The sequence below is a fragment of the Triticum dicoccoides genome, chromosome 3A, assembly GCF_002162155.2.
Source record: "Triticum dicoccoides isolate Atlit2015 ecotype Zavitan chromosome 3A, WEW_v2.0, whole genome shotgun sequence".
Classification (NCBI taxonomy): Eukaryota; Viridiplantae; Streptophyta; class Magnoliopsida; order Poales; family Poaceae; genus Triticum; species Triticum dicoccoides.
The window spans coordinates 319,910,956-319,927,510 of NC_041384.1; the positions used below are offsets into that span (position 1 = coordinate 319,910,956).

A 16,555-nucleotide genomic window follows, 5' to 3' on the forward strand; every position below is an offset into this window, starting at 1 on the left:
GAGCGGGCCTAGTCTGAACTATTCTACTTATGATAAAGAATTATATGCTCTTGTCAGACCTTAGAAACATGGCAACATTATTTATGGCCCAAGGAATTTGTTATACATTCTGATCATGAATCTCTGAAACACATTAAAAGTCAAGCAAAACTGAACCGTAGACATGCTAAATGGGTTGAATTCACTGAGACTTTCCCATATGTCATTAAACACAAGAAGGGTAAAGAAAATGTTATTGTTGATGCATTGTCTCGTTGTTATACTATGCTTTCACAACTTGACTTTAAAATATTTGGTTTGGAGACCATCAAAGATCAATATGTGCATGATGCTGAATTTAAAGATGTTTTGCAGAATTGTAAGGAAGGGAGAACTTGGAACAAGTTCGTTCTAAACGATGGATTTGTGTTTCGTGCTAACAAGCTATGCATTCCAGCTAGCTCCATTCGTCTTTTGTTGTTGCAGGAGGTGCATAGAGGAGGATTAATGGGACACTTTGGTGTCAAGAAGACGGAGGATATACTTGCTACACATTTCTTTTGGCCAAAGATGAGACGGGATGTTGAGCGTTTTGTTGCTCGCTGCACTACATGTCAAAAAGCTAAGTCACGACTCAATCCTCATGGTTTATATATGCCTTTGCCTGTACCTAGTGTTCCTTGGGAGGATATATCTATGGACTTTGTTTTAGGTTTACCTCGAACAAAGAAGGGGAGGGATAGCATATTTGTTGTCGTGGATAGGTTCTCGAAAATGGCACACTTTATACCATGTCATAAAAGCGACGATGATGTTAATGTTGCTGATTTGTTCTTTCGTGAAATTATTCGCTTGCAAGGTGTGCCAAATACTATATTTTCAGATCGTGATACTAAATTTCTTAGCCACTTTTGGAAATGTTTATGGGCTAAGTTGGGGACTAAACTGCTTTTTAGTACTACTTGTCACCCCCAAACTGATGGACAAACTGAAGTAGTCAATAGAACATTGTCTACTATGCTTAGGGTTGTTTTGAAGAATAACAAGAAAATGTGGGAAGAATGCTTGCCTCATATTGAGTTTGATTATAATCGTTCATTACATTCTACTACTAAGATGTGCCCTTTTGAAATTGTGTATGGTTTCCTACCTCGTGCACCTATTGATTTGTTGCTTATTCCATCTTCGGAGAAGGTTAATTTTGATGCTAAAGAACGTGTTGAATTGATTTTAAAAATGCATGAGTTAACTAAGGAAAATATTGAGCGTATGAATGCTAAGTATAAACTTGCTGGAGATAAGGGTAGAAAACATGTTGTGTTTGCACGTGGAGATCTTGTTTGGTTACATTTGCGTAAGGATAGATTTCCTAATTTGCGCAAATCAAAGCTAATGCCACGTGTTGATGGTCCTTTTAAGGTGTTCGAGAAAATAAATGATAATGCATATAAACTTGAGCTGCTTCGAGATTTTGGGGTTAGTCCCACTTTTAACATTGCAGATTTGAAGCCTTATTTCAAGAAGGGGAGAATGATGAGGACATCAATACCATTTTTACACCCACAGCCCCTGCTGCTAAACATATTGGACCAACTAGAGCTCGCGCACGCCAATTGAATTATCAGGTACTTTCGTTTCTTGGTAACGATTCTAATGTTCATGAGAATATGATGCTGCCTAAATTGGATACATTTTTTTTGCTTACAAATGAAGGGCCTAGCTTGGACGAGAAAGATGAACCTTGGATCAAGTTCAAGCATGGAGATGATGGCATGCGCAAGGGGGTCAATAACGGAGTTACAAGTGATGATTTCAGGACTTTTAAGCCACCATAAGGAGTGCATGAAGCCTTGGACGAAATATACAAGATGCCACTTCATAAATTTCGTCCAGAGGCTATTTTAGGTGTTGCGTCACCTTATTATTGGGCCAGGCCCATGTATTTTCGAAATACTCAAGTATAGGCTGTTTTTAGAGTCCGTATGTGTGGGGAAACAAGACTTAGGGTTGGTTTCGGACCCCTCCTCCAAGGGCCACGAAATCCCCCCTCTTCCTCCATATATACAGCCCTTAGGGCGTCATTTAGACTTTGGGTTTTGTTTAGATTAAAAGTCCACCATAGTTGCAACTTCGCGTACTTCGTTTGTGTCCAGCGACCAGACCAAGACATCACAGAACCCCACCTTGATCAATAAAGCTTTCATCTTATATTCGCAATATCCAGATTGCAATCTCAGTTTCTTGCTTGTTCTTTGTTTGCTCACAGGAAACAGGCCCTCGTGGTTAGGTTGATCGTGCTCCGGCATGGTCAATAACCCCTCGGAGTTGGTTTAGCGATTGCTAAGGCGCGACGTCCTCGCACGTTCGTAGTCGGATCGTCAAAGTCGACTTCCTCTAAAACGATAGCCACCATCTCATCGAAAGACGGGACACCTTTGCCTCTATCAATAAGAAGGGCTGAGCAAAGTGGTAACATAGCCAAACAACGGTTTGCTGGGATGGTGAAAAGGTTAGAGGCTTATCATGGCAGGTTGGGAGGCTTGATAAATAAGTGGTAGGTAGCGCGACATAGCGATAGCATCGAGACAACTAGCATAGCAAAGATAGTAGTGAGATCCAAGGAAATGATCATCTTGCCTGAAATCCCGCTAGGAACAAGACCAACTCCATGAAGTAGACGAACCAACATAGTCGAACGGATCCTCACAATCGCAACGAACTAGGGCTATCGGGAAGAAGCACAACCGGAAAGAAGCAAACGACATGGTAAACACACTAGCATAGTCATGGCATGATGCAGAACCAAGTATGATGCATGTCTAATTTAATGAGGCATGGCATGGCAAAGTGCAACAAACAAAACTACAAATTAAGTGGAGCTCAATATGCAACGAGTTGCATATTGACGAAACACCACATTCAATCATTTATTTCGCTCTCGTTTAAGTACAGAACAAGTTTAAATGTTGGTTAACATGGCAAGAGGTGAAGCATAAGTAAACTAACTATTTAGGCAAGTTTAAATGAGGCTGAACACAACAAACAGCAATTCTGGAAAATCCTCATATGCATATTACGAATTTGGTACTATTCTGCCCTAAATCATATTTTTTTTTTATTGTTAAACATGCAAAGTAAGTGCACCATGTTAATCTATGCATTTTTCTACCCCTTTTACATATAAAATTTATTTAATTCGGAGATACAGTTATTTAGTTATGAAAAAATCATTTTAGCATGTCATTATGTAAATTAATGCAAACAGCAATTTAAACATTTTAAACATGGATGAAATTTGTAAATTGTGAAACTAGACAAAATCTTAAGCATTTTACATATATAAATTATTTTGATCTGATGCATGGTTTGTGAGTTATGATATGCATGAAGTGCAAGGGTTTTTCTATAAAACAGGTTTCTCCGGATTATTAGGCAAATTCACAGACAGGGAAAAAACACATTCGGGCTAAAACTGACTGGTCCCAACAGGAGCAGGGGCGCTGGAGGCTCACCATTGGCCTTGGCCCGTTCGATGGATAGGAGGCAGGCCGGCAGGGGGCAGCGCTGGGCCTGGCATGGCCAGCTGGCCCACGCGCGGAGTGACCGTGGTCAACGCACACAGGGCGCTCCACCTCGGTCGTTGACGAGGCTGAGTGCAGGGACAAGGTTGCCAATGAAGGGAAGGCCAGGATCCGACGGATCCTGATGCAGGCGAGGCTGGGGAACGGCGAGGCCGTCTGGAGGCAGTTCTTGGACGGTGGTGAGGCAACCAGCGACAGGGAGAGCTCGGCCGCGGGGATCCATGGCGGGGTCTCTGCAGAATAACAAAGGGAGAAAGACGAACTGAGCGAGAAAAGTAGAGAGAAGACGGTAAAATGAAGTGGAGGAGGAGACCGAAGGAAGGGGAAGGCACGCTGTGGAACGGCGGAACTCACAGGAACCGGGACGAGGACGCGATCTCCGGGGACGCATGGCGATTCCCGGCAGCGGCGAGCTCCGGTTCAAGAAGGCGTTCATGGTAACGGGGAGCTCCTGGGTACCTAGAAGAGAGAGATGTGAGAGGGAGAGAGAAAAGAGAAAGGAGAGAGGGAGGAAGAACACGAGGACGAGGGGAAGGAGAAGGATGAGGCGCAGGGCCTGCTGGTTCGGTGGTGGTTGTCGCCGTCGGCGTCTAGTACTCGAGCGAGGCGGTGCTGGTGGAGCGAGGTGCTCGGGGACGAGCGAGCAGAGGAGGGGCGCCTCTCTTCGGGAGCTGGCTGAACAGATGGTTGGCCCTCGGTCGTTGGATCAAAGATCTGGCGGTTTAGAGCATGAGTTGGCTGGATCGGAGGGGAAGAGGTGGAGGAAGGGGGTTGGCTCGCTGCAGAATACGAGGAGACCAGAGGTGGCGGCGGCTCGGGAATGGGTGGATGGATGGGACAGGATCCCTAGTTTCTAGGGTTCATTTGTTTATATAGCAGGTAGGTAATAGGAGGGGGTATTTGGATCATCGGATCAGGATCGGGCGGTCGAGAATAAAAGGTTAGGGGGGTCCAAATGGAGAAACGAAAGATATTTTAGGGATGTTTGGGGATTATCCGAATCCAACAGTGATGATTGAGCGGGTCGGGTTCGGGTAAGTTTTTCGGACGCGCATGTGAGGGGGTCTGAGAGAGGTCAACAAAGACAAGGGGCCTGACATAAGGTTAACGGAGACAAGGAAGAAGCGGCAACTGCAAACGGCTACGAGTTTTATGAAAATATGCGGATGCAATGCACATAATGCCATGATGAAAATGCAGCAAGCAAAATAAATCACACGGCGATAACGAAAACCATGAAAGGCGTCTGGAGCGTCGGTCTTAGGTCGTTACAAATATTTTTATCAATAAATTATTAGAATTATCAGCAAAATTTCAATTGTACTACAGTTTAGACAATTTATAAATACAGTCACTATACATAAGAAATTAGTTGAGCCCGGTTAGCTTGAGGTAGAGAATGTTGGGACGATCACACTGTAATGACACGACATTAGTTGTTGCATCTACAAATAATTGCCATTGACATGCACACTTTATAGTTCAGACTCCCGCACGCACCAACAATTCAGTGTTTAGACTCGACATTACCGCACATGCATCCCGCATGCACAAACAATTCAGGTTCGGAGTTCAAATGTTGGTGTGAGTAGATCGATTTGGCTCCATCCTGCAGAACGCGGGGTGCCTAAGGTAGAAGAACCCCATGCTGGGAAGCACCAACGGCACAACATACATCACCAACGCAATAAACACGCACACCACGGCGAACACCCCCTTTCACGGTCTTGCCTCTCTTCCAAGCCGGCCGCCTCCGCTCGCCTGCTGTTAGTCCACGTCGCGCTAGTGCATGCCATCATAGAGGAAGGAACGGCATGGAGGCCAGGGAGAGCCAGCGCCGGAGAGGAAGATGTGTGTGGGTAGCCGACGGCGTCGTAGATCGGGAGAGGAAGATGTGTGTGGGTAGCCGACGGCGTCGTAGATCGAGAGGGGGGAAGAGACGGGGGTGGCGGCACTGAGATGGTGGGTGAGCGAGAGTCAGGGAGAGGGTGGGGGCGATAGCGAGGCCGGTCCCGTCTTCCGATCAATTTGGAGGCATGACCAGGTTGAGCATATCAAGCAAATACATCGTTCCAGGAACGAGTGGGTTCCAATTCCTCGTATGGACAGAATGAACCCGTTACATTCCATCTAATGACTAACAAACACACCCTTACCAAACCATTATCATCCCCTTCTTAAGTACTCCCTGTATCATATTTTCTCTATCAACATTTGTGCAACTGTACGATCCATCAAGAAGTGAAGGGCACTATTTATCCATCTATGCAGCTTTTCTTTCTTGCTATTACGAAAATCATTTAACCCAACCAAAAACAACACAACACCAGTCACACGACACGAACGGCACAACAACATGCAACACACCCGTTCATCCACCTCCACCGCAAAGCTTCGGACTCTGTCACATGCAAGGCTTTGAGAACCTCTCATACGTAATAGCCCTCCCTCAACTAGCCTACCTATATTAACCCCACGATCCAAGATCACAGACCAAGAAATTGATAGTTCTTTTCCAGGAAGCAAAGTTCCTACTTCAGTTAGGCTTCACAGAGTATAAGATTGTGCACTGCCCTAAAGTTTGTGTTGGCGGCTTTTAGTTCATCGTTAGATCCTAGTGGCCAACGTGTATGGGATGCAGATCTCCTGCTTGATGTAAACTGTGTTGGGACCGCCGATTTGGTTGGTACCTCGTAATTGAAATGCAAGGTGTTTCAGATTAAAAAAGAAAAACCATAATCCATCGCTAATAACAACAAAACCCAGCCAACAGCCATCCCTCATCAACAGCCTATAGAAACACCACAATCCATAGACCCAACCAGAAGAAGAACAAAACCCAAGGGAAGCCAATCGAGTTGCTCACCATCTGGCAAAGTACTCTTATGATATTCAGTCTGCTTTTGAATGGGATGGAGATCCACCCAATTTCATTCTTCTTTATGTAATAGATAAATGATGCAACTCTTCTGGCTGAGAAATAAAATACCAAGGCTTTATCTTTAAAAAAAAATCACGAACCAACCTGTGGTTGGATAGTTAGAGGGACTGTGGTATCCTCAGCCCGCCAAAATTCAAATCCTAATGCTCACATTTATTTATGGATTTATTTCAGAATTTCCAGCGTATGTACTATGTTAAAAAAAAGCCAATAATGCATTGTCCAGAATGCTAACAAGCCACGAGTCATGTCATCAAGTATCCCTCCCTAACTGTATTTTTAGACCATCTAGCCTACCATGTACTCCTTCCATCCGAAAATACTTGTTGTAGAATTGGATACAAATGGTTGTATCTAGAACTAAAATACATCTAGATACATCCATTTTTTGGATAAGTATTTCCGTACGAAGGGAGTACCTCCCTAAATAAGTGACGCCGCGCCTCCGCACGCTAATTGGTCACAAAAGGGCAAAGCGGGACAAAGCGCTCCCTCTACGCCAAGCACTTGAAAATAAACCTTGCATGCAGCTTCTGTGTGTGACCATCTGCCGTCTAAAGATCTGTGTGCTGATTATCCTGTTATATGTGTGTGAACGCCTTGTTGCACTATTGTCAGATCGATTGACAAATGTTCCTGTGAAACTGTTCTATAAATTGTGTTCCCATTTTCCTTCGGAGACCACTAACGTTAGATTCGATCAAATCGACGGCATTTGAGCGGCCTGACACTAGCGTCTCTTCAGACTATAGATAGGAAGGGTTTCCCTTTTCCTTCTCGCTGAGATGAAATATTAGGCCATGCGTCTAGCTTTCAGTGTATGAGCGCAGAGATTGCAAATGTTAACTAATTCGTCGTGAACCAGCATACATGTCTCCCTCCGTAAAGAAATATAAGAGCATTTAAATCACTGAAGTAGTGATCTAAACACTCTTATACGTATTTCTTTACAGAGGGAGTATTTTGCTTTTGTAAGTGATGAAATATGTAAAATTTATGTCATTGATACCTACTGAATTATTCCTTGTGAAATTGCAAAATTGAGTTGTCACGATCTTCCGTTCAATTGTAATTTCATTTGGCATGGTCTTCGCTAAAACTAAATCAGACAAGTTACACAAGTTCAATAAAATGACATACTCAGCAGGGTGGGCAAATGAATGCCCGCGCGCCTCAGCCCCTAGTACTACGGCAATAAAACAAGGTGTCCCCAAAGCATATGTAGTTTTAATAAAACATTCTTGGATCATACTCCCTTCGTATAAGTCCTTTTAGATATTTCAAATGGACTACAACATACAGATGTATGTAGACATATTTTAGAGTATAGTTCACTCATTTTGCTTCGTATGTAGTCACTTACTGGAATTTCTAAAAAGACATATTTAGAAACGAAGGGAGTATGTTTGAATAGATAAAAAAGGGGGTTGTTTTTCACAATCTATATATCTAAATTTATATTTCTAAGTAATAATTATCAAGAATCATTTTTAACACATCATACAAATAAATTATATTACCCTGATAAGCAAACAAGAAAGTTTCAGCAAATGAAATGATCATTTCAAAACACAAATAACTTTTCAAATACAGTTTTTTAAAATGTTATAATTACAAATAAAAATCTAGCCACGTAAATGAGCAGGTAACCCATTCATTCTCACACGGCATACTCCCTCTATTCCAATGAATAAGGCGTGCACGCCCCAAAATTCAACTTTGACCATAAATTAGACCAACCAAATGTGGATTATATGTGATAAAATTATACCGTTGAATTCGTATTGAAAAGAAGTTTTCAATGGTATACTTTTTAAGTCACAAAATATATACTATTGATCTAATTTATAGTCAAAGTTGGATTGTAAAAAGCGTGTGCGCGTTATTCATTGGAATAGAGGGAGTATTACTGATTATGAGAAACAACTGTACAGAGCCTGATATACCATAACTGATTCTGGGGAAGAGGTGCGTCCGGAAAGCAAACCAAGACAGAATGATGTACAGATTTTTACCGGTCTCATTAACATTTTCATCTCAAAGCATCCAACATCCTCACATCATGCTTCTTGCGCCTGCATCGGTGATGACTCTTCTGCTCCCCAAAACTACTATCACCAACAATGACCATCTTATCCATATCTGCGATGCAATCTGCAATGAAAATAAAAAGGAGAACATATTAAGTACCACAGCTTGCAGAATAATAGAGATCAATACATAGAACGAGGGATGAGTGCAATGTTCCATTCCCAACAAAGATAGCTTCAAGGGACACCAATACAAATACAATGAATCCAGGATCAAACATCACAACAACAACAACGCCACTATTAGCACTAAAAGATAATTTCCATTCAGTTTATCTAAGACAGAAAAATAGCAAGACTAAACATATATCCAAGAGATCGTAAAATTTAAGTCTGTAACATATAGCATTCTGAAACAGGAAATCCTAGAAGTTAGTCTTCGTTAGAAAGCGGAAATTTTCCAGAATTGCTAACATGGCCAACAAATCACAATACCACTATTAGCACTATAAGATAATTTCCATTCAGTTTATCTAAAGCAGAAAACAGCAAGACTAATCACACATCCAAGAGACCGCAAAATTTTAAGTCTGTAACATATAGCATTCTGAAACGGGAAATCCTAGAAGCTGAGTCTCGTTAGAAAACTGAAATTTTCCAGAACTACCAACATGGCCAACAAAATTCCACGTGCATGTGAGCATATCAATGCCAATATAACCTGCATATGAGCATATCAATGCCAGATGTTTATGTTCAATCAATGAAATTAAAGCCATTTTGAAGTGCATATCATGGTAGCAAGTTTGAGAATATTTTAGGGCACGCCCAAAACACTATTCTCGCAGCAAAAGGTCCAATTTGCACAGGAATATGAGAAAACTCCTGGTTCTAGCTTTGGCCTTTATTTAATTAGTTAAACAATATGAAATGAAACTACAATATGAAATGAAACTACGTCATTTTTCCAAAATGATTTTACATGGTCCAACAGACTCCATATGCAAGTGGGTTACCAGACCAATATGACCAAGGTCCCATTTATTATCCACCAAGAGAATGGTAATAGTCGAATATAAGTTATTAACTTATCCTTTTGCATATATGAAATCCATTGGTTGTTGACAACGTAATGACATTAGACCAAAACTAACACAATATACAATCTGCTACCAACCAACATGTAATAAATAGCAAAATAACCAGGATTTGCAGTAATTTATTTCTGCTAGAATTTGGAACCCTGATGACTACGACGTCGACAACAACAAAGCACAAGTAAATATAGTTAAGGAAAGTAAATTAAGGCTCTGGTAAATAGGCTGCTGATTTCCATGCAGTCCTATCAAGAGCCAAATCCTTGGGTACATTCCCATCCTTCAAATCTCTTTTTACCGCTTACTCCCATGTCGACTTTGGTCACCCATACCCCTCCTAGTATTTTCGCTACGTTGGTGCTTCTGCACGCTTCTGTTGGATATGTCCAAACCAGCTTAGTCGGTGTTGGACAAGCTTCTCTTCAATCGATGCCACCCCTACCTTATCACGTATCCCCTCATTCCTAATTCGGTCCTTTACTGTATGGCCACATATCCACCTTACCATGCACGTCTCAGTGACACACATTTGTTGGATGTGTTATCTCTTAGTGGGCGAATGCTTTGCTCCATATAGCATCGCAGGTCTGATCGCCGTCTATAGAACTTGCCATTGAGCTTTTGTGGGACCTCCTTGTCACAGAGGATGCCAGATGCTTGCCGCCACTTAATTTAGCCTGCTCTGATTTTTTGGCTAACATCCTCCTCGATACCACCATTGCTTCGCAGCATTGATCCCAAGTATCAGAAGGTGTCCCTCTTAGGCACTATATGTCCCTCTATACTAACCTCTCCTTCCTCGCACCTAACACTCCTAAAGTCACACCTCATAAACCAGTCTTAGTCCTAAGCCTAAACCCATTAGACTTTGAAGTCTGTCTCGTCAACTAGGAGCAAATCATCAGTAAAGAGCATACACCAAGGGATATCTCCTTGTATATCCTTTGTGACCTCGTCCATCACTAAGGAAAATATATGGTCTCAAGGCTGATCACTGATATAGTCCTATCATAATTAGGTAGGTATCAGTCTGACTGTCACCAGCCCAAACATGTGTCATAATATTATCATACATATCCTTGATTAGGGTAATGTACTTTGTTGGGACTTTCTGTCTCTCTAACTCCCACCACATGATTTCTCTATAGTCGATTCTTGGACGTACAATTGGTTTATCATGATGTTTGTCTTTCAACTCAAGTGATGCTCAATCACTCTCTTCCAAAGCTTCATAGTATGACTCGTAAACTTAATTCCTCGGTAATTAGTACAACTTTGAGTATCTCCTTTATTCTTGAACATAGGTACAAGTATACTCTTCCCGCCACTTTTCAGGTATCTTGTTTGACCAAAAAATATGGTTGAATAGCTTAGTTACCCATATTACTACCACTTTCCCAAGGCACCTCCACACCTCAATAGGAATACCATCTGGGCCTAGGGCCTTTCCTTCTTTCATCCTTTTAAGGGGGGCCTCGTTAACCTCGAGCACTTGAATCCTTCTCAGAAACTATCTATTGGTGTCATCTACCTCAGGCATAGTGTTCTCAGCCCCCCCACCCCCACCACCACTGAACACCTCATAAATCAGTCTTATACCTAGACCCTTGCTTCACTCACAACTCGCTTTGCTTTCTTCTTGGCTTCTTTGTATTTCTCCATGTTGGTGGTGCTTGTATAAGGAAACCCTAACGATGACCTGTCTTTCGAATTATATAAGTGGTAGCTGTTTTATTGCTTTTCTTGCCACTGTTAGTGAGCCGCATCTCTATGCACGGAGGTGACCAAACTAGCGTACCTACGATTTCCCCTTCGACCTTCCCTTCCCAATCCTTTTTTAACTCCTCTTCACCAACGCTCTCACATGAAAAAAAAGGTGGTGTTTCTATTAATAAATCATAAAGTGCGACCATGATTCCAAAACTGGACAATATTGTCAAATGTGGTAGCAATTGCAAGGGAAGAATTGTGTCAAGCTGCAACATGGTTCCATTCCACCAACAAAAAAAATTGCTAACAAGCACCAGCTCAGCAAGCTAGATGTTAGTTGTGAACAAAAGATTTATAAATAAACTTACCAAAGCAAAAGTATTATGGGACAATAAAGCAACAACTAACATCGTTACAAATGTGCATCAGATGACATGAATATGTAAACAAGAAAATTTTCTATTTCTATTAGCGTCATACAATCATCAAAAGGGCAACTCGTAATTGCCCACCCACTTAATCTATTTTAATTATTTTCAGCAGAAATTTGCTTAGTGCAGTTCCCATACAGGTTCGTTCAACTTAGATCAAATAGATTCCACAAAACTTAAGGTAGGAACAGCAACCCCTTGGATATTTCTGTGCCATAAAGGAATGAACAGTGTTATTCCTTAGGGATTCAAAGTTGTGCACTGGCAAATGTTAGGTATCTCTATAAATAGCACTGAATAATGTAGCGCACAGTTACGTGGGCTCGTTAAGGAAGAAACTATGCTGTTTCACTGGAAAGAAATGGAATACATTATCTAATATCATTTACTCACAAACTTGAGAGAAAGCTGATCTTAAACTGTACTGTTAAAATATAAATCACCATCATAATTAACTGATTTACATGAATACCTCTTAAAAATCATTTCGAACCTAAAGAAAAAAAGAAAAGGTTGTTCACTATATTTAAAGGACAGAACTAATAATCCCAGCTTAATTTCACATGTGTTATGGAAGGAATACCTCTAGAAATTTCTGCTATAGATAAACTCAACTCAAGAATGGAAATTATATATTATGAATTTTTAGTCCATATGAAAATTGCTTACCTTACAAGACACTTGTTATAAGAACCATGTATCACAAAATGACTCAACTCGAGTGTAAACTTCTAATGGTTAAGTATTGCAGCCATCAACTGTAGCATAGGTGCATCTAGTTATTAGAGATAAGACTTAGAGATAACCCATTGTATATCATGTTTTTATTGCCATATCAAGATTATGGAGATTATGTGGCAGGCTGATAGGACTGTCTCATCAACCACTGTACATGCCCTTATAATGTACACAATAGCTCATATCCAATAATATAGTTCTAGGCATTGTTTATAAGGTGTCCCGCCTTGGACGCTTAGGCAACAAGGCGCCCTGGCAGCGCCCCGCAATTATGCCCGCTTTAGGCGCTTATGTGTCCGCCTTAGGCGCTTAGGCATCAAGGCGGTTGGTGCTGACCTTAGGTCACCTTACCGCCTTATAAACCATGGTTCTAGGATACCACTGTACTAACACATTATGTAAAAACAAGGTAAAACAAAAATCCTACGACACAAACAAGTACTGCCTCTGTTCCTAAATATAAACTTTTTTGCAGTTCATTAATCAACCAACTCATTAAAACGTGTATATATAGCTAACAAAATGCATGTTCACTAAATTCTTTTTTGACTGCATTAATTCACTGCAGCATTTAATCCAGCAAGTAACTAGAACCAAACAAAATACCACCATCTTCCACAAACCATAAGTAAAATCTACGCCTGATGTGTAAGAACATTGTTCGGCAGTGGAGACTCAAAGAGCTCAATGACCTCTAATCATTTGATCCCAAACAAGAAATGTCCCACCACACCCAAATCTCAATCCATAAAGTTCACAAAGTCTATTCTGCGAAAATTCAGTTTCATACTGCAAATGGTATTATGGTAACGATGCCAACAACTCAGGGCAATGAGTAAAAAGAATGGGCACGACAAATATTATTCAAAAACTAAACTCAAGCACGTTCATCACCTCCGATCTCACCGCCCCAGAAGAACACCTGCTGCCTCCCGTCCTCCTCCTCTTCGTCTATCTCATCCCCGTAACCAAGCTCAACATCTCCACGGTAGCCAGGCTCGCTGCCATAGCCGGACTCAGCCGATGCCAGCTCAACCCCGGCGGCCGTCCCACCTGCCCCCGATCCAGCCAGACCAATTGGTGCCGATGCAAACTCCGGCGCCATAGGAACGTCCCTCGCCCGCAATTCCCCAACATCCGATGCCCACATCTCGCCACTGGAGTCCGTTGCGCCGCCACCACCTGGACCGCACGTTACATGGAAGTCGGAGCACGTGCCGGATCTCCGGCGGTCGCTGCTGCGACCTGAGACCGACCGCGAGATTCCTCCACGGCGCCGGCGCTTGCGGAGCCCGAGCAACCGGAAGGATCCTCCGCTGCCAACTGCGGAAGGAGGAGGGGTCGTGGTTTCCGCGCCGGCGGCGGCTGCGTCAGCATGGTGAGCAGATGGGGGGGCAGTGGAGCGGTCGGAGAGGCAGGGCTTCTTGTGGAAGGGGTGCCAGGCAGCAACAGCGTCGGTGAGAACGAGGTGCGCCGGTTGGTGGCGGTACGGCGGCACGCGCGGGGTCATCGCAGGGGGGCCGTCGGTGTTAGGGTTTGGGCTGCGGAGCTAACATGGTTGCACTCCTACCAAGATAGGAGCGGCGATTCCGGTGCGAAGGGAAGTCTCCACGAGGGGGGCAAATTTGACAATTTTAATCTGGAGACGAAATAAATTATACTCCCTCCGTAAAGAAATATAAGAGGGTGCTTGGATACAAGGGACTATTTTTAGTCTGACTAAAAATAGTCTCTTTTAGAGGCTAAAGTTTCAAGCACCCCTGACTAAAGAGAGGCTAGGACTAGTCTTGAGGCTAAAATCTTTTAGTCATGGGAAACCTACTAAAATATGTATTAGCTCTCTCTCTCCTCATTTAATTCCTCTCCTTAGTTCTGGATTGGAGGGTTTGGAGGATAATAAATGCTCAATAACTAGATTTTAGTCTCTTTAGTACTTGGATCCAAGCATGGGTGAGACTAGCAAGTTTTAGTCCCACTACTTTTAATCATGGGACTAAAACGTATCCAAGCATGCTCTAAGAGCGTTTAGATTACTAAAGTAATGATCTAAACACTTTTATATTTCTTTACAGAGGGAGTAGAACAAACTTTTCACAAAACTAATTCACACTGCTGATCTTTTTATGTGGCGCGCGACACGCTGGCGCCACATCCTACGGTGCAGCGCCTAGCTTTGGGGCATTGCACATGTGTCCATGGTGGCAGTCTCTGGGTCCGTACCCAGTAGTGCAGCACCTACGAGCTAGACGCCCCACATGTAATGTGCAGCGTCTAACCCTTAGGCGCTGCATTGTCTATTACTAGTTGGTTGGCCCCCTCCTTCACTTCTCCCACCCCACATGATAGAGACGAAGGTGTCCCGATATTTCGATAAGATAGATATCGTTTTCTGTGGGAGTCGACTTTGACGATCCGACTACGAACGTGCGAAGACGTCGCGCCTTAGCAATCGCTAAACCAACTTCCGAGGGTTATTGACCACGCCGGAGCACGATCAACCTGACCATGAGGGTTTATTTCTTGCGAGCAAACGAAGAACAAGCAAGAAACTGAGATTGCAATCTGGGTATTGTGAATAAAAGAGGAAAGCTTTATTAATGAAGGTGGGGTTCTGTGACATCTTGGTCTGGTTGTTGAACACAAACAAAGTACGCGAAGTTGCAGCTATGACGAACATTTAATCTAAACAAAATCCACATCTAAACGACGCCCTAAGGGATGTATATATGGGAAAACATGGTGGATTTCGTGGTCCTTGGAGGTGGGTCCGAAACCAACTCTAACACTTGTTTCCCCACACATACAGACTCTAAAAACAATATATACTTAAGTATTTCGAAAATACATGGGCCTGGCCCAATAATAAGGCGATGCGTCACCTAGAATAGCCTCTAGACGAAATTTATGAACCCGCATCTTGTATATTTTGTCCAAGGCTTCATGCAGTCCTTATGATGGCTTCAAAGTCCTGAAATCATCACTTGTAACTCCGTTCTTAATCCCCTTGCGCATGCCATCATCTCCATGCTTGAACTTGCTCCAAGGTTCATCTTTCTTGTCCAAGCTAGGCCCTTCATTTGTAAGCAAAACAAATGTATCCAATTTAGACAGCATCATATTCTCATGAACATTAGAATCGTTACCAAGAAACGAAAGTACCTGATAATTCAATTGGCGTGCACGAGCTCTAGTAATTGATTCAGTATGTATAGCAGCAGGGGTTGTGGGTGTAACAATGGTATTGATGTTCTCATCATCCTTCCCTTTTTGAAATGAAGTTGTCCTCGATGAAAGTTCATCATTCTCACCCAAATAAAGCTTCAAATCTGCAATGTTAAAAGTGGGACTAACCCCAAAATCTGCAAGCAGCTCAAGTTTATATGCATTATCATTTATTTTCTCTAACACCTTAAAAAGACCATCAGCACGTGGCATTAGATTTGATTTGCACAAATTAGGAAATCTATCCTTACACCAATGTAACCAAACAAGATCTTCAGGTGCAAACACGACGTGTTTTCTACCCTTATCTCCAGCAAGTTTATATTTAGCATTCATACGCTCAATGTTTTCCTTAGTTAACTCATGCATTTTTAAAATCAATTCAGCATGTTTTTTGCATCAAAATTAATCTTCTCCGAAAATGGAAGAGGCAACAAATCAATAGGTGCACGAGGTAAGAAACCATACACAATTTTAAAAAGGCACATATTAGTAGTAGAATGCAATAAACGATTATAAGCAAATTCAATAAGAGGCAATCATTCTTCCCACATTTTCTTATTATTCTTCAAAACAGCCCTAAGCATAGTAGACAATGTTCTATTGACTACTTCAGTTTGTCCATCAATTTAGGGGTGACAAGTAATACTAAAAAGCAGTTTAGTCCCCAACTTAGCCCATAAACATCTCCAAAAATGGCTAAAAATTTAGTATCACGATCTGAAACAATAGTATTTGGCACACCATACAAGCGAATAATTTACGAAAGAACAAATCAGCAACATTAACAGCATCATCGCTTTTATGACATGGTATATAGTGTGCC

General features: G+C 42.2%; 1 protein-coding gene and 1 long non-coding RNA gene across 2 annotated transcripts; both read right to left on the minus strand.

The window, feature by feature from the left end:
- Positions 1 to 2,646: 2,646 nt before the first annotated feature.
- LOC119271550 lies at positions 2,647 to 4,387 on the minus strand. The gene is made up of 3 exons (XR_005134596.1): positions 3,915 to 4,387; positions 3,492 to 3,793; positions 2,647 to 2,704 (listed from the first exon to the last, which is right to left on the minus strand). It is a non-coding gene; the product is annotated as an uncharacterized LOC119271550 (long non-coding RNA).
- A 4,003-nt stretch (positions 4,388 to 8,390) lies between these two features.
- LOC119268127 lies at positions 8,391 to 14,120 on the minus strand. Its single transcript, XM_037549646.1, has 2 exons — positions 13,402 to 14,120; positions 8,391 to 8,655 (listed from the first exon to the last, which is right to left on the minus strand). The coding sequence occupies exons 1-2, from the start codon at positions 14,015 to 14,017 to the stop codon at positions 8,534 to 8,536; spliced, it is 738 nt and encodes a 245-aa protein (XP_037405543.1). The 5' UTR covers positions 14,018 to 14,120; the 3' UTR covers positions 8,391 to 8,533.
- Positions 14,121 to 16,555: the final 2,435 nt, after the last annotated feature.